A 27969-nucleotide genomic window follows, 5' to 3' on the forward strand; every position below is an offset into this window, starting at 1 on the left:
ACAAGAAACAAATTTGTTTAGCAAGGCAGCCAGCAGACTTACTGTACTAACCCCCCTTCCAACATTTAAAGAATGCAACTATCTTCTCTCTTTCCTTTCCCATGTAGCTTGAGAATTACATCCAAGACAGTATGAAGAAAGAAATGGTAGAGATCCAGCAAACTGCAGTACAGAACCAGACTGCAGTAATGATTGAAATAGGCACAAACTTACTAAATCAAACAGCTGAACAGACCCGCAAATTAACTGATGTTGAAGCACAAGTAAGTAATGAATTTCAACCTAAAAACACTTCTGCGTCCCAAACACCTACAGCTATACATTTAACACACTTTAGTGTTACACTATTCAGTTCAACAATTAGAAGTCAATCATTATAATCAACAGCTCTACCCAGCTTAAGGAAACATTGGTATTTGGTAATACATAGTTCTGTCTCAAGCTCACTGTTGTCACTTGAAAGACTTCCCTTCCAGCAGGATTTGAAGTATGTCCAGCAAGACAATTGTTACGTTCATCTTTAAAGATAATGTACCTAAAAATACTAGAGTATATCTAAGCATCAATTGGGTACTAGTATGCTTTTATACAACCCTTGTTGTATATCTCTGTTGATTATTCACCTCTCACCACCAGATCTTAGCTAAAGGAGAGTTCCTTCAAACTTTGCCTTTGTTCCACTTACCAGGCTAATTGCTTTTTTGCATTTAATTTTTTTGGTGTTTTTTAAAATATTTTATCAATAAAAATGCATCTTTTAAATGAATGTTTTCACAGGTACTAGAAGTGGCATAACAGTTCATTTCCAGCACAATGCACTATAGTATTGTTATTTATCAGAGGGATAAATAAACCAGAGATTTGCTAACATGGTAGGAAGATTCAGATATATAACTCCCAAAAGAAAGTGTGAATATAGTATGTAGCATATAACATTTTATATAATGTAAATAGCATGCAAAATGTAAAATCTTTGTTAGACATTTTACTATCTGTATAATTCATCCGGTGATTCAATTACATTTTTTAACCTAAAACAAGCCTTTGTGAACTCTTTGATAAACTGACAGTTTATAACTCACAGGCGTGATGAATTCAACTTTCTGATTGTATTATTCAGGAGCCTATTATTTTGCACATGTTGAGAGAATGTATTTATTAATTCACAGTAATGTCTTTATGGGAATTATTCAATTATTTTCTGCTTAGAGGAAGAAAATCATCACTGTAACTTTCCTTCTCTGCTTGAAATTACTGGTGACTGGGTTAAGGGCTTAATTAACAACATAAGGAAATTAACCAAACAATTGCTCTCTCAAGGACACTTACTTTTGGCAATAGTTCTCAATTACACTTAAGTGTGAAATCATGTCCTGAATGACTGTTTAACATAAGGGACATGAGTAATCAATTCTTCCTGCCAACGAAAGCCAAATTCTGCTGAGATAAAAAAAGCTGTTCTGAAACAATGAGAAAATATTTCTAGAAAACATGCCTCAAGCAATGCAATCCGATACAAACTAAAAAGTATCTTCCATGTTTCCTAATATCTGCATTTCTTCACTTAAAGATGCAAATAAATTTAGACAGTAAACAATACATATAGAAACAGTAACATTAAAATGCAAAGAATGAGTCAACAGAAGTGTGGTCACATGATAAACACTTAAAACTATAATTTGGGATTAAGGAAAACAGCTAAAAGGGAACTACCTAGCGATTTCAGGGCTGGGCCAAGATTTCAACCAGTGAGATAGGCAAAATACTTTCTTTCTACATCAGATTGAGAAAACAACTCAAATTATTCTCTGAACAACAACCATTGTAGTTCCAGTAATGAAATAAGAATATCATAACAGCGGGGAAGGTATGACAGCAGAGTACACAGTAATTCTGAGCCATTGATCAGAAACACAGCATACTGCTGAAATATTCCCAATGATACATGGTAGTGTAACAACAAAATTAGTGCAACTCTGTGTATTCTTCTTCATTCTACTTCTATGAGCATTTGTGCCCAAATTAAGTGTTCAAAAATATTTTTTAATTATAGGCTTAAGTAGAGATTTGCACGATTTCACAACATAAAGAAATGGCAATCTATTTAAAAGAAGTATCTTGATTTTAAAGTATTTTTATACATTTCATTTAGGTATTAAACCAGACAACCAGACTTGAACTTCAGCTTTTGGAACACTCTCTTTCAACAAACAAACTAGAAAGACAGATTTCAGATCAGACCAACGAGATAACTAAATTACAAGAAAAAAACAGGTAAGTTTGCCTATCAACCCAACAAAACGCTATTCCCTGCAGTGCCCTTCTAATGCTTTTAGAAACAAATGTACTCAAGTAGGAAAATAAGACCTTGTACAGAAGCTCCCCACACCCAGCTATGCTCATTACAAAGGTCATATATTATTTAAGGCCTAGAGAATCATGCACGTTTATTCTTCCTGCGTTCTATTTGTACATCATTCTTCACTAGCTAAAGTTCTCCTTTATATGAGGAACTTAAGATTAAAACCGAAATACTTCTCAGTACTTCAGTTGTAGCCAATTCATATTCTTATTTAGACTTATCCAGATGAAGTTATGGATTATGTAGCTGACTCAAACTAACCCAGTGCAACCACATCTCTAGAATTTCCATGTAGTACACAGCTATCCTAATACACAATCAGGTCACTGCCACAATTTTTTTCTAACCTGGTCAGAAAAGTCAAATACTACTCATATTCAGTGTTCATTACTAGTCAATCTTTTGCAATTCAGACCGATAACCAACTGTTACTCCTGTCCCTTTCTGTACTCAGCTGTTGTCCAAAGGCTCATACCTTTTTTCAGCTAGTTTCATTTTCCTGTCACCAGGGTCTTATTTTACTTTTGGCCATAAATGGTTTACAGAGAAATCTAAAAGCAGCAATAACAGTAAGTTTTATCCTTCAAAGCCATGTTTTTCAATGAGAACCATATGTGCAAAGTGCTTTTTATTTTAAAAGAATTAGCTTAAAAAAAACAGGAGACATGTTTTGACATTTTTGTTCACTACTCTACTACATTTATATATGCTCCCTAAAGGTTTTATCTACCAGCTTAATAAAAACAAGCATCCTTATCAAATGGAAAGCAAAGTAAATAGTGAATTTTAAAATGTCACTTTTTTGTGTTGACCTCAGCAGACTCTAAACTACCCTTGTAAAACCCACATAAACACAAAACCATTGTTTTTCACCTAACAAAAGATGATCTGACATCAAGTTAATCTGCTTGAAACATAATTATGAGGTTCAGGATTTTTTTCAGTAACAGTAACGGATTTTAGGTGAAATTCTCCCTTGTAGCCATGCATCTTTTAACATCAGCTTTCTCAGAGTCTGTATCAGAACAATTACCAATGAAATAATTTTCCAGCCAGTCACCTACTCACACCAGCTCCAGAACCGGAGATGGGTAACACGTCTTCAAGTAACTATTTGCAGGTTTCCCTGTCTTAACACCGTAACATTCATTTCTGTTAAGAATATATTTTCTTATGATACAGGACATTTGAAAAGTTCCTAGGATCATCTTTGAAAGAATTTCATCTTTTAATCAGCTAAAAAAAATGAAATCCTTCACTATTATGCCTAAACTCTGAGAGAATGGTATTCAAGACACTTCATAAGTAATGGTTACTTTGGGTCTACATCCATTTTATACTCCCTGTACTTCTAGCACTCCTATCCTTTTTTCAGGACCAAACTATATCTTTCTTTTCATAATGTTGAATTATCAGACACCCAATTGTTACACTTTAAAAGCCTGGGATACAGACTATACTCTATAATGCTGTTTACTAATGTACTAATTAGTTATATAATAAATTAAAGCATGTATATCAAACTAAACTCAGCTTTCATTTAGCTTTCTACTCCATGTATGGCATCAAAGAATGAAGTTGAGTACTTATGAAGAAAGAAACTTCTGCAACAGCCTTGATTCTCTTGACATCAGCTCAAATTGTTTCTGAGGAGCCTAATTGTAATCTTTTATTTAGCTTTCTAGAAAAAAGAGTTCTTGAGATGGAAGACAAGCACACACTTCAGCTGAAGTCAATAAAAGATGAAAAAGATCAGCTTCAAGTCCTAGTAGCCAGACAGAATTCTATTATAGAAGAACTAGAAAAACAGTTAGTTACAGCTACAGTAAACAACTCAGTTCTGCAAAAACAGCAACATGATCTGATGGAGACTGTTCATAACTTGCTTACTATGATATCTACACCAAACTGTAAGTAAAAGCAGACATGTTTATATCATTTGAGTGACATTCCCTAATTTGTGTACATTATTAGCTATAAAATCTTACAACCAGTTTCCCCACACTTCTGCTTCTCAAAAAGTATGTATTTTTTTTCCTTAAATTCTGCATCTGAGTTAACTAGCCTATTTTTTAGGGGCAGGGGAGGGGGGAACAACCACAACATTTATGTGGTTTCTCTTCAACATTTTGCTCGTCTTCTGTGGCTTATATTGGTTTGCCTGCCCACTTCTCTAGTGGTTCAACAAAATACAGAAATGCCAAATATCATTCATCTCACATGGCATTCATTCATCTGGCAATGCACACTTCCTTGACCATGTATCTAGGTTAGACTGCATGATGTAGGCCTGTAGCTTTTCTTCCTGGCTCACAAAGGTTGCTTCTGCCACCTCTCATTGCTCTATGCAGATAGAGTTGATCAAAGAAAGGACAAATTATAGTGGCTATTAAAGGCAAAGGAATCAGCACTGGCCCACTTTTTAGCACCTATGTATGCCCCAAACAACAGAAAGCACCAGCCCAGGGCAGCAAGTACTCCCAGAAGTCCTCCAGTGTTTCACTGAAGCTTCCCTATTCATCCTAAAAATCCCTCAGCCTAGCAAATTTTATAGGCAATAACCTCACCCCTAAATGCCTGACAGCCCTGCAACAAATCATAGCCACCAAGCATAGCTTCCAAATTGATGCAGATTCACATGCTCCATAAAAAACCCACACAAACCATAAGCGGAAAGTTATGGCTAAACAGGATTTAAACAAATGAACAAATTCCTTACCTTGAATTTCATGTCTGGTACAGAACATTGACAAATAAGGAAGGTATAGCTGTTCTGTGTAAAAGAGTAGAGAATCTGGCATGCTTGCCTGTAAAGTTCTTAGGGCTGGAAATACACAAGCATACAGAATCTCTAAAAAAAAGATTTAAAATGAAATACTAGGAAAATTTTAAGAGAGTTGTCATTACAACTTAAAAGAATATAGATGGACTATGCTACATTACTGTAAGCTGGATCACAAAAAAGGAAAAGGGTGTTTGGAAGTCCTCGCTTTCAGTAGTGTCCTAAATAATAATAATGATGTATGTTTTTCTCAACAAAGTAAATCCCAAGTTTTTTGTTTTAATAACTGACACTATCCCCTTAAATACTATTACCAAGGCTGTACATGTTCCTGCTGATGTTATCTGCTATGCTAGTGCACAAATAAGTAAACAAGTCAAAGTCATGTTGGCTACAACACTGTTAAACCCAAAGTGGAAAAAATAATGAATGTTTGCCAAAAAGACAAAATTAGCAGGGAAAGCTTCTAAGACAGTATACAAACAATGGAGTGTGGAAAAGCAATTAAAACACTGAACGTGTTATTTTTATATTTAAGGCAAAGCATGTAAACTGGTAAATAACAAATAAGCAAGCTAAAAAGAACATAATAAGCAACTGTAATATAAGCATATACTTGTTTGGCACCTAAAACTTTGTACTAACTGGCTATGCTTGTTAGATTAAATAAAAAGGGAAAATACACAGAACCAACCTCAAAAGGGTCAAATATGAAATATCAGTCAGCAGGCGAAATGCCAGGAAATTCCAACCTCCATAGTTAATAAAGAACTGAACAAAAAGATGAGCTTTAGATTGTTCTGTAAAACAAGAAGGCTTAGGCATATTAAAATGTAGTTTTTACACAAATGAATTCCAGAATGGGTGTTTCCTTAGTGGGTTGGGGTGAGCTACCAAGCTTCAGCTTGGTACATACAACATTGTTGCTGCTCAGCACAGGGGCAAAAAAACTAGCTAAAACTTTGTAAGAGTAGTTATTCCAGGCAGCTGTATTATAAAAGATATCATAACTCTTATGTTAGATTTCACAATTTTAGAGGACTGGCCAAAGGTCATTATTACTATAATCAGTTGCTAGTTAGATATGTTTTTTAATAGTAGTTAATGCATGCAGAGGTTGTAATGCATGTAAGAGTCCATCAAAGGCAATGAATGGAAGCAGAAGCTGTTCAACTCAATGAGATGCTATATCCTGATTTCTTATTCAACATATTAATAAGTATCATTGCTTTTCAACCTATCAAGCAACCACACTCATATCAGAATAACATCTCTAAATAATATAAAGTAACAACACACATAATTAATACCTTGATCTGTCATTTCTTTCAGGACCAGGCATATTTTTCAGAACTGCAAAGCTTTAAGCTGATTACATCATTAATTCATCTCTGCTTAATGCCTTCAATTTCTATTGTACTTTTAGCAGCTAAGAACAACTTCATAGCTAAAGAGGAGCAAATCAGCTTCAAAGACTGTGCTGAAGCTTTCAAATCTGGACTGACAACAAGTGGAATCTACACTTTAACAGTTCCAAACACTGCACAAGAAAAGAAGGTAGGATGGCTATAAAGTGCTACCTAGGCATACTGCATGTTAAAAAGTTATTTGATCTGGTACATATGCTATTTTAAAGGCTAGTTAATAGTGAAGTTTATTACTTACCATGTTTTTTTTATGAGCATTTAATCACTTTTAGATCTGAGTATCTCACAGGAAGAAGAAAGTCCTTCACATGAAATCTTGGCTCAGTTGAAATGAACGAGCATTTTGTTGTTCACTTCAGCATGCCAGAATTTCATTCTTTGTTTCCACATAATTAACACAATTAAAGCAATATAGTACTGTAATTTCTTTATAAAATCTCTAACTCCAACACAATTGCTCGCATGATCAGCAGTCTCCTGTCTCCTATAATTTCTTAGTTCCTTCATATGCCCAAGTTCCTTCAGGTGGCAAAAGGAGGTAAAATCAGGGGCATGGAAGAGCACTCATGGATGTGTACTCATGTAAGCAATCTACTAGTACTGGACTCATGTATGGGTTCCAGTTCTTTGTTATGCAGAGTTTTAAGGGTATTTGTGTAACAATTAGATTAGCAATTAGATCAGCAATTAGATCAGCATAACTGGCACTGGGTTGGACTGAGAGGACTTTCCTGGAAAATACTACTCTGATTTAAATAAAAGGTGAGTTTGCAGTGGTTTCATTAGATCAGTTTAAATTCCTCTATGGATATTTTTTCCCCTATGTGTTTACCTGAAATGAACTTCAATGTCAATTTAAGTTAAAGCAGTATACCATACCTCTATAGAAGAGACCTTGAGCTAAAAGTGGCACTCAGTGGATGAAACACTGGATGCCTGACAGAGATGCTCCACCTACTGAAGTAAAGAAAATGATAAAGCTTCAGATAGTATAATTCAGTTGAAACAATAAAATCTGAAAGGGAGAAACGTCCCAGGTGGATTGTGAGGATAAAGAACAAAAAACTGCAGTGAGCATTCTGAGGAGTGGGGCTCAAATGATGAATGTTTGTTTCCAACTTTTCAGACACAGCAGGCTGAGGAGGTTAAGGGACATTTGAATAGAAACAAAAGTGCTTAATATATTTCTTAGACAAACACTAAATAATTTTCTAATGTTTTTAATTTATAATTTCATATTGTCGACATTTTCTTACAAAAAAGGAAGTATTTTATGGAATTCCTAAGACTCGACTCTATTATATCCGAAATACTTGGGGAAAAAAAACCTAACAGAAAATGTACAAAAGCAGAGAAAAATGAGGGCACATGTGGAAAAGCAATCGGTAAAACTCTGACAGAGAAAGCATTTTTTCCCCAAGTTTTGATAGCGAAGGTTTAGAAATTAAGTTCACCAGTGACTACTCTTTGAAGTGCCAGAACTTCATCTAGCCCAAGCCAGACTTTGTGATCTTTACCCTTACAAAGCTCTCAACTAAAGGAAATAAGCAATTTGTTTGGGTAAGATCTATAAAATAGGATACATAAAACCTGCAATTTTTGCAGATATCATCTAGAGAAATGATATTATCTGCAGTCTGCTTCTCTGGGGAAAAAAAAAAAAAAAAAGCTGTTTTTTCTTTGGAATAGTCTAGTCTATATTCAATACATTACAGAATGAAAATTTCTGTCATAAACTTTAACACTGCATTTTCAAAGCCATAAATGTTTAAGTAATTTATCTGATCTGAGAAGCCAGACCAACGTACAGTTCTACAAAACTGAAACCTCCCAAAATATTCTATCCCTGAAACAAAAGTACAATTGCAAATTTCCTAGACTATAAAATATTAAATGCTTTACATTTGAACATGGAGGCTTAAAACACTTAACAAAAATACCCATTTTGTCAAATGACTACGTTAAAAAAAAGTAGTTAAAATGTAATAATTTAATTAAATTAGTAATAATAAAGAATTTTAATCTTATTCTGCCCACTTCAGATAGAATGAAAAAGACACTTAAAAAGACAGTGAAGGTTTTACTTACTATATGACATGAAAAATAAGAGACTAAAGTTTTAATCTGATGCAGATTTTTTATACAAATACAGATGCATAAGAGGAATTGTCAAGGGAAGTGAAGGTTTAGGGATAATCAACACGTTACACCATTTTCAACTATTATGATGTGGATGGCCACTCGGACCAGGAAACAGAATGACCTTTTTTATTTGCCAAAAGTGCTGCACTGCTGTTTATGTTTTCGTCTTTTCCTCTTGTAACACCTTCTGACCTCCCAACAGGCTTATAAACAACTTCTGTGTAATCTGTAACTGATCCCACTTTACTAATTTGCCACCCATCATAATCCAAGCTAAAGAATTGCATACGAGAGCTGAGAGGAAAACAATTATTTCATTCCATTTATATTTTCAAGCTTTCAAGCTTTCCTGTTCTGCACCAGGACAAAAGCTAAGTCCTTTTAAAAACACTGAGGAAAAACAGCAAAAGACTGCTGACACAAGGAAAAATGGCAGAGGCAAACCCATGAAAAGTCAATAGCTTCATGTTTACAGCAGTTACCTGAACCAATTAACCTCCTGCTCTTAACCAGGCAGAATAGTTGAGTCTTGATGACCCTAATATATTAGCTCAACCATTACCACAACTATTACCAAAATCTTACCCAAATCTTAAAATAGTGGCTGAAGCAGAGGCTAAGCTGTTCCCCATTCCAACTCCTGTTGAGCTGAGTTTTCATCCCAGAACTGACACACGTTCCAAGCCAAGGCCTTTTTAACCAAATCTTTCTTGCAGAAAGTGATTTGGACAAGTTTGAATTTACCAACAAAAATGGTTTTGCATAACTTTCTTAAAAAGTGATCATCCAGACAACTAGCTAGTCATTTCAAAAGGAGCCCATGCCATGGACCTGACGTCTAAAATACACATACACAAATTGTTTCCAACCCCAAGCATTAAAAAAGAGCTTATGTGTAGCTTCTCCAATACAGTAAGAGGTCAGATGAGGGTTTTTTTTTTGTGAATTTCAGAAGTCTCATCATCTGTGTTTTTCACTGGTTAACTGGTATTAGGTTAAATTACATTATAAACCACATGTGTAGCTATTTTTTCCAGAACGAGGAAACTAAGACCGCAATTCTTATCTAGTCACATCTCTAGGAGCTAGAGACAGCAGAATACAAAGTCATTGAGTATCATGACTCAAAAGTGTTCAGACAATAGCCAAAAGTGATGCAAAGGGAAACTGCACAGATGTGGCAACCGCACTTGCTTTGGTATAAAAACTCACCCTGATAACTCAGCCAGAGCCTTACCATTCAGAAAGTAGGTCTGAAAACCGCAAATATCCTAACGTACAAGAAAAAAGAAGAAAAATTACTTGCTCTGAAAGTCAGCTTCCTAGACAGCGAAGACATCAAATTGACTGCTCACAGGTTATGTGCTTAAAGTCTTTGGAGAAGGGACTACTTCTGGTTCCACATACCTTACAGCATTTTCAAAAATACAGTGCTGATCTTTAGCTGAAGGTGAAAAATATAAACAGCTGACCGTAGCTCTCTCAGTGCTACAGCTGCTAGAACTGTAAGTACTGAAGCAGTTCGCAAGATAAATCAAATATTCCCCCTGCCAATTTGTTGTAATTTGAGAGGCTAATCTCTTTATTCTTTTTGGCATCTGTTTGAAGACTCCTGCTGCCTGCCTAATCTTGGTATCTATTTTTACTAGTTTTATGAAATGTTACATTTCTTCCTTTTGAATATAAAACCTAGGCTAGGCTGAAAGGTCAGAAGAGTTCTGTTCTAGTAATGAGTGCTAGAGAAAGCCTCATATGCATATCATTTTACTGGAGAATGAAGCTTTTTTAAAAAAAGAGGTTATAGTCCAGATAAATGCTTCCTCTCCCCTCATCTTCCACATACATCATGAAGAAATTGTTCCCTCTGCAGACTGACACAGCAATTTATTGTGTTGATTTTAAACTAAGCAAATCCTTTCCTTAATCTTCATTTTACTGAATAGCCTATCTCCATCCTTAAAATGACTTATGAATATACATAATTCACTTAAGTATTTTTAGTAAAAAGTAATAAAAATAGATCAACTTATTTCATTAATTTTCTTTCTGTAATCTTTACTGCCATTTTTCTTCATTGACTTGTTCTTTCCCAAATTAAAAATCAAGTGTGTATGTAAATTTGAAGTTCCTAGTTTTACAGTAAGTGTTTTCATCTTGTTTAGTCAGAGAATTGATTTCTAGGGAAATGGTCTGGAAAGCAAAGGAATGATTTCATGAGCAAAGCTGCATATGTGAGGGCTTGAAAGGTAGGGTTCTGGATTGACAGTCAAGCCTGAAAGCAAAACATTTCACTGTATGATGCTAACATAATAGGTGGTAAAAAGAATTTTCACTTTTTAGCTAGTTCAAGGGAGCAAGTGTGCAACCATGAAGTACAGCAGTTAGAAACCATTCACTGAAATTTCAAACAACAACAACTTCACTTAATTGATGAAAGATCTAGAATACAGATTAGAAATTAATGTAGTTTAATACTCAAACTATAACTTCACAAAGATGTGAAATAATTTTGAAGAAGACTCAGAACTTGAGTATCTTTGCAGAAGGTGGTAAAAAAAGTTTAAACTTCCAAATGAGAGAGCCTAGAGCATTAACTGTGAACTCTCCAAACAGGAATATTTGTACAAGGAATTTAAGATTTTTCTTAAAGTTAGTATCGGTACGAACATGCAATTTAACTAGATACTGATTTCAGTTTGACTTCCATTGTACTGTTTTACACCACCTTAGCTCCACTGACTTCACACATGTACATTTAAGTTCTGCTAGCTCAGAAAAGCAGAATTAGATGCAACAACTTTAAATCCTTTCTCAAGAAAAATGGTCCTAAATATTCACATATTCCCAAGATTTACTTGTTAATTTATCCCCTATGTCTCCCAAACATCACTCAAAAATTCTCTCTAAATTTTCAAAAGATTTTTTTCCATCAGCATCTCCTCAGTATATTGGCACCCCCAGTAATACCTTTTACCTCTGACACTGCAGTGAACATACATCAGAATTCTATTTAACTCAGTCATTTTCTACTTTAATCTAGAAGAAGATTGACTGAACAAGTCACCAATAAACTTGAATTTTACTGCGCCAGGATGCATTTATTGGGTATTCTAAAACTGAGTTCAGTGAACTGCCTATTATGTGTCAATCCTTTCAAATGTTTAGCAATAACTTAGTAAAATCAGAGATGATTTATGAATATTTGGAAACATCTTAGTCATTACTTTTTTGTTCTAGAATATAAGATATTCATTGCAGTCTGTATATATAACAACATGGCTTCAAGATTTAACTTTCAGATAATAATAGTTCTACACCTAGATTTTATTTTGGGGTCAGACCATCTGCAAAGGTATTGGACAATGACACTGGAAATAAAAACATATTTCAGATTGCACGCTGCCTGAATTTAACTCTGACAAACCATGGGAAATTTGAATGGATCTCTCACAAAAAAGCTGGAAAAATGAAAACATCTTTCAGGAGAAATATTTCATCAGGAAACTCACAAAAATATTAGTGCAAGAGGGAAGTATAGAATCAGAAGCTACATTCATTTTTTTTCTTCCTTTAATACCAGCTATCAGCTATTTTAAGGTGTCATTTGTATTCTGTTAAGCATAATATATACTGAGGAATCACATTTATTTGTGGACAACCACAACTGATTTGTATGAAAGCTATTAAAAACAGCACTTTTAGGTGAATACACATTTTGCACTTGTACACTTTAAAACATGCCACTATATAGAATTATGCAAAGTACCTGCTTTGTGCTTTTGTTTTCCCATGACTGCATGCACTTATGCTCATGCTTACTCTGGTAGGCCTATTGTGACATGGAAACTGGTGGAGGAGGTTGGACCATTATTCAGAGACGTGAAGATGGCAGTGTGGACTTTCACCGGACGTGGAAAGAGTACAAGATGGTAAACAATGTTTTCTGAAGCCTTAATATTAGTTATTATTATCTGAAATCTGATATAATAAAGTTATGTTAATAGCATCCTTAGAATGTAAGCAGGTTTGAGAAGTTGTCTTTGTCCTTAGATGTTCATTTAGGAAATGTCAGAGTAGTATAAGTTGTTTGCCTAAGCAGACTTGCAAGTGCGGTGTTTGTTTTTAAAGAGAAACCTCACTTTTCTTTAATCAACTGTTCCATGATACATCTACATTTTTGGAGTTATTTATATTTGTGTTTCTAGTGGCAACAGTAAAAACTGCTCCAAATCTACTAAGTAATATTGATTTCTATTTAAGATTCCTGAGTTCATCTTCGATGAAAATAACTTTTTGAAATATTAGAGATCTATAACCCTCACAGACGCAGTAAATTTTTAGTTGACAGATTGAAAACTATTAAACTTAAATAACTGATAAAGTGATCATTTCAACCTCAAAAAAACCCAAAACAAAGCTATTTAAATATACAACTTGAATTACAGGGATTTGGTGATCCTGCTGGGGAGTACTGGCTGGGAAATGAGTTTGTTTCTCAACTGACTAATCAGAAGCGTTATGTTCTTAAAATACACCTGAAAGACTGGGAAGGAAATGAGGCATATTCACTGTATGACCACTTCTCTCTAGCAAGCGAGGAACTAAAATACAGGTAAGCAGAAAAATCAGATCTGAATAAAAAAAGATCTGATGATAATCATTCTAGACTGTGTAGATGCATGACCTTATTTCATACCAATTATGATTTTTTAAAAATTCACTCAGAAAATAATGTTTGCTCCATTTTTCATCTATTGCTTAAAACAGTCTTAATAATCAATTTTTTTTCCCAGTGGAGGCAATGTATATTTTACTAGTGCACATCGGCTGAGTGTAACACACAAGATGCACAAAGATGAGGAGGTGTTATGGTATGGTACATACTTGCCAATATAGCGGATGGCAGTGCACAATATTCAGGGCAACAGGAACCTGTCTGCAGTTGCTATCAAATTCTGATTCCAGGCAATAAATACATTTCTGGAAGGTGGATGACTAAGAAAGATGAACAGTACTGCAAGGAGTTTTTCCACCTAAGTCAGTGGCTAGTAGGAGCTGTTCTGTTGTCAAGAAGAGCACACTGAGATAATGCTGCCTTCTCCTTGCATGACCCACTGGCTTGGAATCTCAAAGAATAACGCTCCTACTTCTGAAAATGAAGCTAATAGAAAATGTCCAGTCTCACTCTCTACAAACTTGTGAATTTAAACACCAGATTTTAATGGACCTACTATTTATGCTCCCATCATTCTGTAAAACATAAAGGTTCACAATTTCTCCTTCCATATTTGGTTAAAATAGGAAGTAACATACATTTAAAATAAATACTTTATATATAAATAAATATTATCATTGTATTATACATTTTAAATAGTATCATAGTGTTATACATTTTGAAACAGTATCAGCCACAGCTGAAGTATATGGGCAGTTCATACTTCATTCTGCAGGCTCTCTGTAAATGCAGTAGATATTGTTTGATTGGTTATAGAATAAACTAGAGACTCTAGAGTATGACAGATGCTTTCCTACTACATGCTCCAGGAAATGTTTCTTTATAACAATCTTACAGATTCATGGAGCTTTAGGTGACTGGACAGAAAAATTGCCTAAACTTAGATTAATTTCTCCAAGATTTCTAGCAACTATTTGTTGTAAGCAAAGTCAATCTGACACTCGAGAGAACTGATGCTGTTACTTCAACTCAAGTCTTATATGCAAACCAGTGCAACTATCAGCATCTCCCTTCCCCAAAACGTTAGATCTTAATGCCTTAGTAGTATACAGTTGTCTCAACTCCAAAGCAAATATTTTTTCATCTGGAAACAGTCAGAATCTACAGCAGAGATTTTTTTAAAGTAATACTTTAAAATACTTACAAAGGCAACCTTTGCAAAATGGGTCATTACCCTTGTCCACTTACAATATTAAAAAATAATTACTGAAAACTAAGATGGTTGCCTGTAAATAGATGATACTTTATTGTAAAATGCAACCAAACATGGAATGCATCATAGAATGCAGTGGATTAAAGAACATATTTAACATCATTAAAAAGAAAAAGCTAAGAAAGTATTCAATTAAGAGCAACTTCCATTACATTAAAAACATTAACACATTCTGAATGCTGGAATGAGGACATGGTATAGTGATGGACTTGGCAGTGATAGGTTAACGGTTGGACTCGATGATCTTAAGGGTCTTTTCCAACCTTAACAATTCTATGATTCTATGATTCTATGAATGATTATGAGTTGGGTCATAAAACTGACATTTCATAGATTCATAGAAAAATTGAGATCAGAGTGGACTTCATTTGAGTCAGACTTTGTCATCTCAAAGCTATGAGGTCATACAGGTTGCTCAAGGCTTTATCCAGTTGAGTCTTGATAACCTCCGAAGGTGGAGACTGCACAACCTGTTCCACTGCTTGTCTGTCCTCATGGTGAACAAGGTTTTCCTGATACCAAGTCAGAATCTCTCATTTTAATTCTCATTTTAATTTTTATCCACTGCCTCTCATCTTCTGTTATACTAAGCCATACTTTTAAAAATTGAGTAATAATAATAAATGAATAACCCTCTGCTTACATTAGACTTCAGATGATATTTGAACATGAAGCCTAGGCTCATACATTATATTTGGAACCTTTAATACCATTTCTGTTAGAAACTGACTTACAGAATTTTGAACTCACCTTAAGAAAAAACAGAAGATTTAACTTTTTGAAAGAGATTTTTGAGAAAATCTGTAATGAGCTGATCTTTTGAAACCTAAAGGAATAAGAATTCATTTGTTCTTAATGACCTCATCATTCCTGGAGGTATTTAAAAGATGTGTGGATGTGGTGCTTAGGGACATGGTTTAGTGGTGGACTTGGCACTGTTAGGTTTATGGTTGGACTCGATGATCTTAAGCGTCTTTTCCAACCTAAGTGATTCTATGATTCTACATTTCAATACTAATAAATCTATGAAGGATGTGAAAAGAAAGAGTAATTAGGAAAGCGGGAAGGGAAATATTGAGAAACTCCTAAAATATCAGTTACTAGTTGGTAATTAGTAGTCCAGGTAATGCTATTATCTCATACAGATGCAGAGTTGTAATGCTACATTGCCATGTTGTGCTAACAGCAAAATAGGAATCAAAAAAGTTTTGGTATAAGCTTTTGAACTCAATTAAAAAAAAAAAAAATTGCACACAATGTACTTACAGTATTAAGAAATGCATGATATGTATGAAAAATTCCAGGATTTATTCTCTGCCTGCTCTCATTTTCTTCTAATATGACATGAACAAAACCATCATCTCTACAAATGTGGAGGCTGTTCATTAGAATATTGTGCTGACCATTTCCGCTCATATAAAAACATTATGCTGCAAAACAGCTTAGAACAGTACATTAGCCAGAAGAGAACTGAAATATTTGAACAGGATATTTATTGCAAACTATTCCATCATTATTTTGCAGATCAACTACCATTAACTTCCACGTAGTAATTGTTTTTCCATTCCTCACTTCTACAGGATCTACCTTAAAGGACTTACTGGGACAGCGGGCAAAATAAGTAGTATAAGCCAACCAGGAAATGATTTTAGCACAAAGGATGCAGACAATGACAAATGTATTTGCAAATGTTCACAAATGCTAACAGGAGGTAGGAATGTTTTTTTGTTTCTCAGTCTTCCTATTTTTATTGGCACTGAAATTGTCTGTGAGATAAATAGTGATAATTTTGACAGTAAATTTTGACTATTGAAGAAGTCCAAAACAGATAGAAGCGCTAGCATGGTGACTCCAAATGAAGTATTTTGTCATTGGACAAAGGCTAGTGAAAGTAAAACAAAAGAAGTTAAAACTTGAGGAAAAAAAAACAGTCTCTCAAGTTGGGGTACAAGAAAGTCTGTAATTGTGGAACTAACCAGAGCGACAGCAGATTCTTCCAAGGAATGAGATAACATAGTCCCAGAGATCAAAACACTTAACTCCCTTGTTTTAGAGATTCAGTTGGTCAGTGTAACGGCTTCTGGTTCTTTAGGCACAAACCTGTCCCCTAACTATTCAGAGAAGAAGAAAACCCCAAAAGCTGCTGTGTACTGTACATGCTGCAGAAGGGTACAAATATTTAATTGCATATTTCAGTATAATTATGAAATGGCAATATATAAATTTATGATACACCACATATATGAGATATCTACTTTTTTCTAATGATTGTTCACTGGTTGTTGGAGTTTTAGGTGGTATTTTTATCTTGAACCACACAAGCCATTTTATAATTTGTCAATCTAGAATTCCACATTCTGAAATGTAAACAACTGCTTTGTAAATTTGACTTCTCTTCCTGTAATCTCTTAAGCAATGGTTTGTTTCCCTATAGTACAAGTTGCAAGACAAAAGACAGCTTCATTTTATCCAAAAGGATAATTGGATTACTGCCCTGCAAAACAGAACACACACATTATCACCATCATAACAGAAGTATCAAAATATTGTCTTATTAACAAAAATAAATTTTCCTTATGACCCACTAACACGTCGGACCACAAGGATACAAAATAAGTTTGGGCTGCTTTTTTCTCCTTTTCCTTCTTAACAAGTTTCAGCACAGAGGTTTTGAACTAATCTGCACAGAGAACTGAATCAGATAACTGAATTAATCCTCTAAAAACAATTAAGAAAGGAGTTTAAATTTGTGAAGAACAGGAATTTACCAAAGAGTAGATAAAAACCAAAGAAGACTCTATATTGTGATAGTTCAAGTCAAGTTCTGCCCTGAGACAGTCAACAATAATGTTTGATATCAATAGTAAATTAAGCTTGGTTGAAGGCCTTGCCTTCTCAATTTTAAACTACTGTGTATTACATAAGCTTCAAGAATATGTAGTGAATACATAAACACATTTCCTTGCTGAGTTTGAGGGACATATTTTATACCGACACTTCCAAATCATAAGTATGAAAACCTGGTTTTAGATTTTCATTTCAGGACAACGAAGTTTCCTTATATACTATTACGAAAACTACCTGTGCTGACATTTTCATCTGCTGATGTTTTTCTTTGCTTTCTGTCTTGCAGGATGGTGGTTTGATGCATGTGGTCCTTCTAACCTCAACGGAATGTATTATCCATTACGACAGAACAACAATAAGTTCAATGGTATCAAGTGGTACTACTGGAAAGGCTCAGGATACTCTCTCAAAGCCACGACTATGATGATTCGACCAGCAGATTTCTAAATGCTTTTGCATTATGTGAATTATGTATTGTATAGTCTTCAAAGACTTCATTTGCCAAGCATGTAAACACACATCTGCAACTTGTCTCATTTTCAAGCCCAGAAAACATGCACTAGTGTTCTGAAGGGATCAGTTCAGTACAATTCCTGAATTGCAATAGCCTTGATCACCTAAAGCTCATATTATTCAACCCGACACAGTCTAAAGCATCAACCTGGTATAACAGTGATTTGGCCAAATGACTGAATAAAAAGAACATCCAAGAAGCTGTCAGACAATTTAAGGACTCTGTTTTACTGATCATTTATGTTATGTATGTGTTAGTAAATAACTGGAACTGTGAAGAAGACCTAAAATAGTTTTAGAAGTATGCATTTTGCCTCATCACTGAACTTTAAACATTACTCTAATATAAAACACTTAACTAGATCTAGAACTATTTATCTGTGTCATGTTTGCCTTTTATGTACATAAAAAAAAATTGTCCTGTAATTAGCTCAATACTATACTTAAAGAATACATTCTTTCCCCCCCCAGTCTCCTAAACAACGTCTTACATTTATTCAGGGATTTTTTTCCAATAGCCTGTATTACTTTATTTAACAGAGGAAAAATAGCATTTAAGTACTTTGCATTTATTCTTGGGAAATATCGTGTACAAAAATCACCATTTCTTTCAGTTTGTACTTATTACAGTCACTGTCTTTAAGTTACAAAAATCCCTGCAAATTACAATATAATATGTGTTTCTTTATATTTTTATGAAGATTGCACTTTTTTCCTTTCCTTGTCATTTACCTGTAAAATAACTGATCAGTATTTTATAAACCGAGACAACGGCATTAACACCAAATGTCCGGTTGTCTATGACAATCAGTTATCACCTGGTGCTGTAGTACATCTATATGTTTTGTAAAAATAACCTAACTGAAAAACATATGCATGTTCTTTGATACAATTAAATTTATGTTAATGAGTTAAGACACAAATTACTACATTTTAAAAACAAGAAAAAAAATCTTAAAGTTATCTAAGGTCATACTATTGGGGTTTTTTCAGTAAGGTTAGGACTTCTCCCTAGAAATTCTCTGTAGGTAGGCTCTCAATGTATGACAGAATGTGAATAAATTACTCTACTGGGTGATTTTTGCTTTTTTAATTTTTTTTTATTACTATATGCTTTAAAATTGTGTACTGTACACTGCAGTTCCGATTGAGAAGATATTTCTTCATAAATCACACAAAATAATTTTGTGCAGATTTTTCCGCAAATTAACTTTAGGTTTTAATTCTCATGCTTAGTCTTTGCCTTATTCGGTAAATTTTTAATTTCAGCAGATAACTGAATTAGTTACAAGACAAGAACATACACCAAAACAAAACAAAAACCCCAAACACAACATTTCTGGAGGCTTACTTAACAAAAGGTATTGTATCTTATAAACAGTAAATGATTTTGAGAAAGATGGAAGAAAACTCTTCATTTCATACTGACAGTCATTAAAGCTGCTGTCAGAGTATGCCACCCCTCACACCACCACCATTCTTCACTGAAAATGTGTCAGCATTACTAAAGTGTAGCAGAGAGAAAAAATAATTCTAATATTACTTCATGATCTGATTTTAAATAAACCTAATGAATGTAAATTAACAGTCATCATCTGAAGAGTTGCATAAAATAATCTGAATGTATTTAAGATTACTGTTTAAGCAAGTATTTTATTGTTTATCCTAGCAAACTTGTAAGGATAAACATATCCCAAACGAAAAAAATACTTCATAAAATTGCTTTCATGAATTTCTAAGAAATGTCTTAAAGAGCAAGTCTAGCAGAGGGCCACCAAACTAGTAAAGGAGCTAGGCATACCAAGAAGCACACGACATCCCAAGAGAGGCTGAGAGAGCTGCCCTTTTTCAGCCTGGAGAAGAGAAGGGGAAGGGGAGACCTTGCTGCTGTCTGCAGCTGCCTGATCAAGGACACACAGAAGTCAGAGCTAGACCCTTCTTGGAGGTGCAACGCAATGGGACAAGAGACAGGGACAAGAGGCAGCAAACACAAGCTGGAATTGGGGGAATTGGATTTTATCTTTAATATATTCATTTATTACCATGAGGGTGGACTAGACAAGTCCCTTGGAGCAGAGTGTTGAACTAGACAACCTTCAGAGGTCCCTTCTAATCGAAAATATTTTATGATTCTATGAAATTTAATAGAAATGCTGAGTCTAGATTACTGTATTTCCTGCTCCACTGCATTTAATCAGACAAGTAAAGAAAATACTGCCAATATTTGAGATAGTAAGCATATCGAGCCCAATAATCGGGGGGGGGGGGACGACGAACGAACATGTCTTAAAAACCATGATGGAATCTGGCACAGTATGAATGCTCAACCTGGCAAAGGAAAATAGTGCTAACTTCTGGCTGACATTAACCTTCATTATTTTAGTAAGAAAACACTATATGACAAGAATAATTAAATATTGCACAGCTAGTTTCGATTTGCTGGAAAAGAGTCTTTATAAAACTTAAGGCTTTTTGATGACTATTCTGGGAAAGTGATCGAAGATATTGATGTAGACATTGAACGGATAATTGTTTAATTAGACTTTTTCATTTTTTTGGGAAAAGGGAGTAATTTGTCAACACAAATGTAAAAATTTAGAGTGAATATGTGTTTAAAAGACTTTTTATCTAAATGAGATTGCATGGCTTAAACTGCAAACACCAAAGTGAAGTGAGAGGAGGACATTTCGGAAGGAATGCAATAATAGGAAAAAGAAGTCTGCAACAACTGCTTTGGACTTGGTACAAACAATTAAAACATAACAGCAAGATAACCTCGTCTTTGAATTCCTTTCTGTAATCAAATAAACGGTATATAAAACTAGAATGCACTTCCATTTTCTCTACATACTTCTTACACAGCAGAAAAGAAATAACAAGAAAAGAGAATATAAACACCATTCATGCTCAAATAATAATTGTATCTTTAAGATATCTGTTACAGTAAGAAACCAGAATGACTCGAGAAGGGGATGATTGGAAAGGTGATGGAAATATCACCTTGGACACTGACTTTGTTCCTCTGCAAGAGGAGCACACTGCAAACAGAAATGATTCAGGTTCTCAGCACAACCATAACCTCCCTCAATTTTATCTTCTCCCCATCTCTCAAGCCCTCCTGCTTTAGGAGTAAAAACTGTAAACAGAATCTAAAAAACAACCTCACCAGCAATCACTTCCAAAGAACGCTATGTAAGTTGTTACTGATAGCATACTTGGTTATTAAACAAGGTAGTCTGAGAAGAAACAGAAAACTCAAAACTGCTTAATCTGAAGTACTGCGTTCTTTTTTTTCATACCAATACAGAAAAGGGGGGAAAAAAGAACATGCTTCTTATTTATTTTTCACATTAAGCTTTACCATTCTTAATGTATTTGCTATATAAAAAAATCTACTTTCTCCTTTTAGAAAAAATATTACATTATAATGGATGATTAATTTCTTTGGGCTGATTTCAGAATAACTGTTACAGTTTCCCTACACTTTGAAAACATGCTACTTATGAAATAAAGTCTTCATCTCGAACATGTAAATTTACAGCAATTATAGAAAAAATGTTCAAAATAAGTTCTTAACAGTTAATAAAATTACAGTAAAAATAAAGTTCAAACCCCATTAAATGTTCTTTCTTCAAAGCCCGTATGAAACTTTGAGAAACAAGTAGCAGATGATAATATATTTAACTAGCTGCTACAATATAAAAGAAATTGTGAAACGTTTTTTGGCAAAACTATTAGAGTGACTGACTAGTAACCTGCTAGAATTACTTGTTTTAAAACCAAAATAAAATTACTGCTTAATCAATTACAACACATGAAGTGCAGGTACACTTGGGTCTGCACAGATACACCATGCCCTCACATACACACTTCTGCACTAGTTCACAATTCAGTACTTGAGAATGATCATTGAAGGCAGGAAAAATGCTTCATTTTACCTACTTGGTAGTTTTAGAAGCCCACAGTAATTTTCCATTGCCAAAGTCATTTCTGGACTGAAAATACTGAGTCCATCACCTGAATAATTTTTCCATTAGGTGATAACATGCCTCTCCAGTTTATAGACAAGCACAGACAGAAATAAAATATGTCACAAATACATTAAAGGACATTTATACTTAAAGAAGAAGCTAGTTTATTCAGACGTTAACTAGTGAATCAATTTTTTGCATTTTCCATGCATACCAAAGTTTTTGCACACGCTTCAAAAAGTAGTGAACGAAGGAGAAAATAACTCCTTACAGTGTTTTCTTTAAAAAAATATTTTTCCTAGTAGGCCTTCTTGTTCACAAAACCTATGTAGAGGGCCAATCATTTTCCAGATAAACAAAAGAAGGTTCACAAGCTTAAAGGGCCATTAGACTTACAGGAGCTGCAGGGAAGCTGGATGAAAGCTCATATGGTTCCTCTGAGATCCAGTGGCCCAGTTCCAAAGACCACAGAACCTAAAATAAATTAAGCGGTAAGTAGAACTCTCATAATTTCTAAAATAACAAACTCTTTGAATGTGTGGTTAGAGGTAACAGTGCAGTTGCAATAGTTGGTTTGATATTTCATTTACCCAAACCAAATGATTTGCTGAAAAATCAAGCAATAAGAAAGATACAAATTTTACAACTAAAACAAACCATTAAAATACCAAAGTCATATTTCTATGCATAGCTACATTAAATTTTAAAACCTTGGGAGGGTATTAGAAAAGTCAACTTTTTGTATCGCGAGACATAAATTAGAGTAAAGATTTAAAAAGGGAAGTCATGCTATATCAGTTCTGTTCTCTTGGTTCAGTTAATTGTTGAACTTCATGAGGTTCCTGTTGGCCCATTTCTCCAGCCTGTCTAGGTCCCTCTGAATGGGAACACCCATCTGGTGTATCAAACACTCCTCACAATTTTGTAACACCTGCAAACTTGCTGAGGGTGCACTCTTCTCCATCATCCAGATCATAAGTGATGATGTTAAACAATATTGGACCAGTATCAACCCCTACTACTGACTGGGATTATGCAACTATTGTATATAATCCACATTACATATATAAAGCAGCCTGCAAAGATGAAAAGCTCAATTTCATTCTCTTCGGTATCCTCTTCTGTCAACATCAAATTCTAGAGCATAAAAATGGTTGCTAACAGTGCAGAGTACTGACTCTCTGGAAAAAACATGATCATTTGTGTTCAACTGACCTCTGAAATGCTGGATCAATATGATCCTTGGAGACTAGCAATCCTAACATTTTGGACTACTTTCAGACTTCTGTTCCCATCAGGGCCATCACAAAACGGGTAACAGAAAAAAAACTACTTGAAACAGTTCTATTTTCAGTTTCTGAAATACATTATTTTTAACATTTTTTTTTGTAAAACTTTCCCAAAACTGCTCCATCCAGCATTTTTCCTGGGTTGATTTTTCTAAACCATTCTTCAAAACAATTTATCATACTAAGCTGCAGCTGGTAGACTATAATATCAGAAGCCTCATAAAGAGTGTTCAGACTATCCCTCAAGTGGTAAAAGCATCGTCTTTATGGGAAAATGGAAAAAGACTGAAGTTCCTACCATGGCTCTGCCCTTGAGTCGTGTAAAGGGCGTTTTCCTACTAATTTCTAGGTAGTCTAAATTCTGAAGCACACTTTGATGGAACAGGAGTTAATTTTTCTCATTGGCGTCATCACTGTAAGCTGAGCCATAAAGCTTCTCATGTAGGTAAAAGACTGGTAAGTTCTTTGCCAAGTTTGTCCACTGTCACACAACTCAACAACTTTCCCCTTTTACAGATATTTGAGCTTCACATCGTTCTGTATTTGCCATTTGGCACGCCTTAAATATGAGTCAAAAAAAGCATTGTTAGCTGCTAGTGAGAGACAGCACAATTCATACATGCAACCTTAAAAACCACAGCAACCCCCAATACCCTGCTGCTCCTACATCAACAGGTAGTATGAAGTGAACAAGTGCACATATATACCCAAAATGGGATATATGGAATTTATTAGAAAGTAAATCCCTGTGTTTAGGATAATTCTACCTCTGGCAGTCACAATTTCCCTAAATAGTTCTCTAGCCATTCCAAATACATGATGTCTGTTTCTTACTGTTAGCACAGCCATGCACCATTAAAGTGTTGTCATTATTCACCTTAGAACAAGCTGAATTTCATCAGTGCGTGAAATTATTCCCATGCTTGATTCACAATTAACTGAAATATTCTGTATTTTTTTTATTCTTTTGGAATATGCCATACAAATCCATATATTATTAGTTTTAATTTAAACTATAAAACTTTACCTCATAAAATTTAGGAAGCAGTGCTATGAGATGTTCCCCTTAGACAAAAATTGGCAAAATAGACATCAAGCATGATAAAGTTATCCTTTACAATGTTACAGCTCACTAACTAAACAAGATTCTAAGCTGAACGTACTGATTATAAACTAGTAATGTAAATCTTATAAAATGTAAATCTTATAAAATGTAGGAAAATAACTTTCTGTAAAGGGCTCCTTTGCCTCAAATCTGTTGCTACAAGAACTAAATTGCAAACTGAATTTAGAAACTAATTTTGCTATCAAAACCAAGTTCTATAGTCTTTAGTCCAAAGTAGCTTATGCTTGACAACTTTCAGGGGAACAAGCAACCTCGTATATGAACTGCTACAAAAGCTGGTGCTTTGTGTGATGTGGCAATTGGTGTTTTACTTGTGAGGGGAGGTGTCCAATTTTGCAGGCTATTGGAAGTGAACAGTGGGGGTTTTTTGTTGATAATGAAAAGCAGCACATCTTCAAACTTATGGTTGAACTTTATTACAAAAATCCAAAGAATATTATGTTTACTTGTAGAAAACACAACCAAATTTTTAAAAATACAACAGCTGTACAAAAAGAGAAAATAATTTCTATAGTCATTATATCATACCAAACCTAAAAATAAGTGTATTACTAAATCAATGACCTTTAAAAAAATATTCAAAATGTAATAATGCATTGCTGTGTTTAGCCAAGAAAAGTATAGTAACTTCTTAAAAACATACAGTTAAGACTACAACTTAAGATTTTAAGTTATAAATTTTAAGTGGTACCTGCGTATATTTTTTACAATTACTTTTTACAATTTGCAATACGAATATTGAAATCTGTTATCTTTATACTTATAGCTGTATATATTTATTGCAAATAAAAGAAACTTGTTAATCCAAGCCATTTCTCTTCTAATCACAGTATAAATCAACTTTAACTAAACCAAAAAAATTGTAACTTCTAATACAATTCTTAAAGACATGTGCATGAAAATAATTTCTTCGTAAATAATCTTGAGCAGGAACAGATGTATCATGCTGTATAATGTGTACATCATGTCCTTATAGTACCAAAATGATGTTTGTACCAAGACTAACTGGCAAACAACCCAAATAGCTTAAAACATAAACCCAAAAGATTAGTTATGATTAAGTAATCCCATTTCATTTTCCAGGCCAATTTTACAGTAAAAACCTCTGTCAATCCTTGTAGTATTTACAGAATTTTGTTTAGAAATGAATTTTGTTTGTCTTAACAAAAGATGGATTAATGCTTGTCTATCATGGTTCTGGAATTGAGTACAAAGGCATCATATCTACTTTCCTAGATAAAAAGAAAATTAGATATAGAGTTCATGAACAGGTCCTGCAGTAAATAATTAGGTCACCACTCACTAAAACATTCAGTTTTCATGAACACAAAAGCAAGAGCTCTCCATTTTAAGTCACAGAAAGTTTGCTTCTGACTTTGGCAGAGACAAATTTTCAACCAGTATATTTTCATAGCAACACTAAAAAAATGCTTCAAATTCATGTAGGACAAAAACAAGTTATGATTTGCAATATTATTCTTGAGTAAACTACTTGTTAAGTCAGTCATATCTTCATATTCAACAGTTCCTTAGAATGTGGAAAAGGACTAAGAAAAGCTGAAATACTTCAGAACATAGAAGTGTTTACATTGAGAAGAAAGAGCTATCTAGAAGTTTTCAAATGTGCAGTGACAAAAGATTTGTAACTGCACTTGTGCAAAGCATTTGACACTGCCCTGCATGACATCCTTGTCTCTAAATTGGAGAGACATGGATTTAATGGATGGAACACTCAGTGGATAAGGAATTGGCTGGATGGTCGCACTCAAAGAGTTGTGGTCAACAGCTTGATGTCCAAGTGGAGACCAGTGACGAATGGCATTCTTCAGGGGTCAGTACTGGGACTGGTGCTGTTTAACATCTTTGTCAGCAACAAGGACAGTGGGATTGAGTGCACCTTCAGCGAGTTTGCTGATGGCACCAAGCTGTGTTGTGTAGTCGATGCGCTGGAAGGAAGGGATGCCATCCAAAGTGACCTTGACAAGCTGGAGAGGTGAGCCCGTGTGAATCTCATGAAGTTCAACACAGCCAACGGGTTGGGGCAATCCCAAGCACAAATACACATTGGGCAGAGAATTGAAAGCAGCCCTGAGGAGAAGGACTTGGGGGTGAGAAACTCGACATGTCCTGGCAATGTGCACTTGCAGCCCAGAAAGCCAACCGTATCCTGGGCTGCATCAAAAGACGCGTAGCCAGCAGGTCAAGGGAGGTGATTCTGCCCCTCCACTCTGCTCTGGTGAGACCCCACCTGGAGTAGTGCGTTTGGCTCTGAGGCCCACAACATAAGAAGGACATGGACCTGTTGGAGCAAATCCAGAGCAGGGCCACAAAGATGATCAATGGGCCGGAGCACCTCTCCTATGGCTGAGAGGGTTGGGGTTGTTCAGCCTGGGGAAGAGAAGGCTCCAGGAAAACCTTATAGCAGCCTTCCAGTACCTGAAGGGGGCCTACAAGAAAGCTGGAGAGGGACTTTTTACAAGGGCAGGTAGTGATAGGACAAGGGGTAATGGCTTTAAACTGAAATAGGGTAGATTTAGATGAGATAGAAGGAAGAATTTCTTCAATATGAGGGTGGTGAGGCACTGGAACAGCTTGCCCAGAGAAGTTGTGGTTGCCTCACCCCTGGAAGTGTTCAAGGCCAGGTTGGATGGGGCTTTGAGCCACCTGGTCTAGTGGAAGGTGTCCCTGCCCATGGCAGGGGGGTTGGAACTAGATGATCTTCTTCCAACCCAAACCATTCTATGATTCTATGATTTAGCTTAAAATGTAATGATAAAGCAGTACAGTATGGATCAAGCATGAGTGATGGATATAGGAATATCAGAAGTTAGGAAAATACAGCTGATAACATTGAGATATTAAGAACATATCAGATTCTAGTAGAATGAAGTCTTGCTGGTCATGGAGGACCCAAGAAAGGAGGAAATAGGGAGAGAAGAAGAGACTGGGAAAAGCATAATTTTTCTGTGGACTTCTTACAACCTTAAAGAATGTTTTCATTTGGCTTTGGACTCTAGAATCAAGTTGATCAATCTTCTGTTACTCCATCCTCAAGTATGGACTATTTTATCTAATTCAGTAACAGGCAACCTGTATGGCATGGAGCGCCAACAAGTGTCCTGCAGGTTATACAGCTATAAGGTTAGCCTTGGTGCAAAGTTTTCCTTTGCATATCTATATCAGCTATGTTCTTTTATTCACACTATGTAGGAAAATTTATGTCAAACATCAGGTTCTCAAGGGTCTGAAAACACTGTTTGATTAGTCATTATTTAAGGACTCTTAGCTATCCAGCTAGCACACTGTATGATCATATGGTATTTTTACTTGAATAACTGAACCTGAAATATGTAAACAGAGTGCTATGAAGACTAAATGTCTAATGGTAAATTTGATATTTCTCCAACATCCATCTTTAAAAAGATCAATTTACGTTTTTCTTAGAAGAAGAAAAAAATATTGCAGCCTAAATTATCTCTCCATGTTATAAGTCAAAAGGCAGAGGTAAATAATATTTCAGCTTCTTAAAACATTGAGAAATATCTTCCAAAAGACAATCATC

General features: G+C 35.0%; 2 protein-coding genes across 7 annotated transcripts in view; one reads left to right on the forward strand and one right to left on the reverse strand.

Moving 5' to 3' along the window:
• The window catches only part of ANGPT2 (angiopoietin 2), a 46504-nt gene extending 25656 nt beyond the window's left edge, over positions 1 to 20848 (forward strand). Inside the window, exons 2-9 of one of the 4 annotated variants that reach the window (XM_087776790.1) lie at positions 108 to 263; positions 2153 to 2274; positions 4040 to 4272; positions 6574 to 6701; positions 12541 to 12642; positions 13159 to 13325; positions 16242 to 16372; positions 17795 to 20848. In XM_087776790.1, coding sequence (XP_087632916.1) covers positions 108 to 263; positions 2153 to 2274; positions 4040 to 4272; positions 6574 to 6701; positions 12541 to 12642; positions 13159 to 13325; positions 16242 to 16372; positions 17795 to 17955 — 1200 coding nt within the window. In that variant the 3' untranslated portion in view covers positions 17956 to 20848. Of the gene's footprint in view, positions 1 to 107; positions 264 to 2152; positions 2275 to 4039; positions 4273 to 6570; positions 6702 to 12540; positions 12643 to 13158; positions 13326 to 16241; positions 16373 to 17794 lie in introns of all 4 variants that reach the window. The other 3 variants (XM_009461361.2, XM_087776792.1, XM_087776791.1) reach the window with 3 other exon arrangements.
• Positions 1 to 27969, reverse strand: part of MCPH1 (microcephalin 1) — a 132793-nt gene that overhangs the window by 58350 nt on the left and 46474 nt on the right. For all 3 annotated transcript variants that reach the window (XR_015708895.1, XM_087777115.1, XM_087777114.1), the window contains one exon: positions 22389 to 22466. Coding sequence is in view for 2 of the 3 variants with exons in the window: in XM_087777115.1 (XP_087633241.1) it covers positions 22389 to 22466 (78 nt within the window). In the remaining variant the exon portion in view is untranslated. The remainder of the gene's footprint in view (positions 1 to 22388; positions 22467 to 27969) is intronic.

This window comes from Nipponia nippon, unplaced genomic scaffold, assembly GCF_047370975.1.
Source record: "Nipponia nippon isolate SJK-2023a ecotype South Korea unplaced genomic scaffold, ASM4737097v1 scaffold_4, whole genome shotgun sequence".
Taxonomy (NCBI): domain Eukaryota; kingdom Metazoa; phylum Chordata; class Aves; order Pelecaniformes; family Threskiornithidae; genus Nipponia; species Nipponia nippon.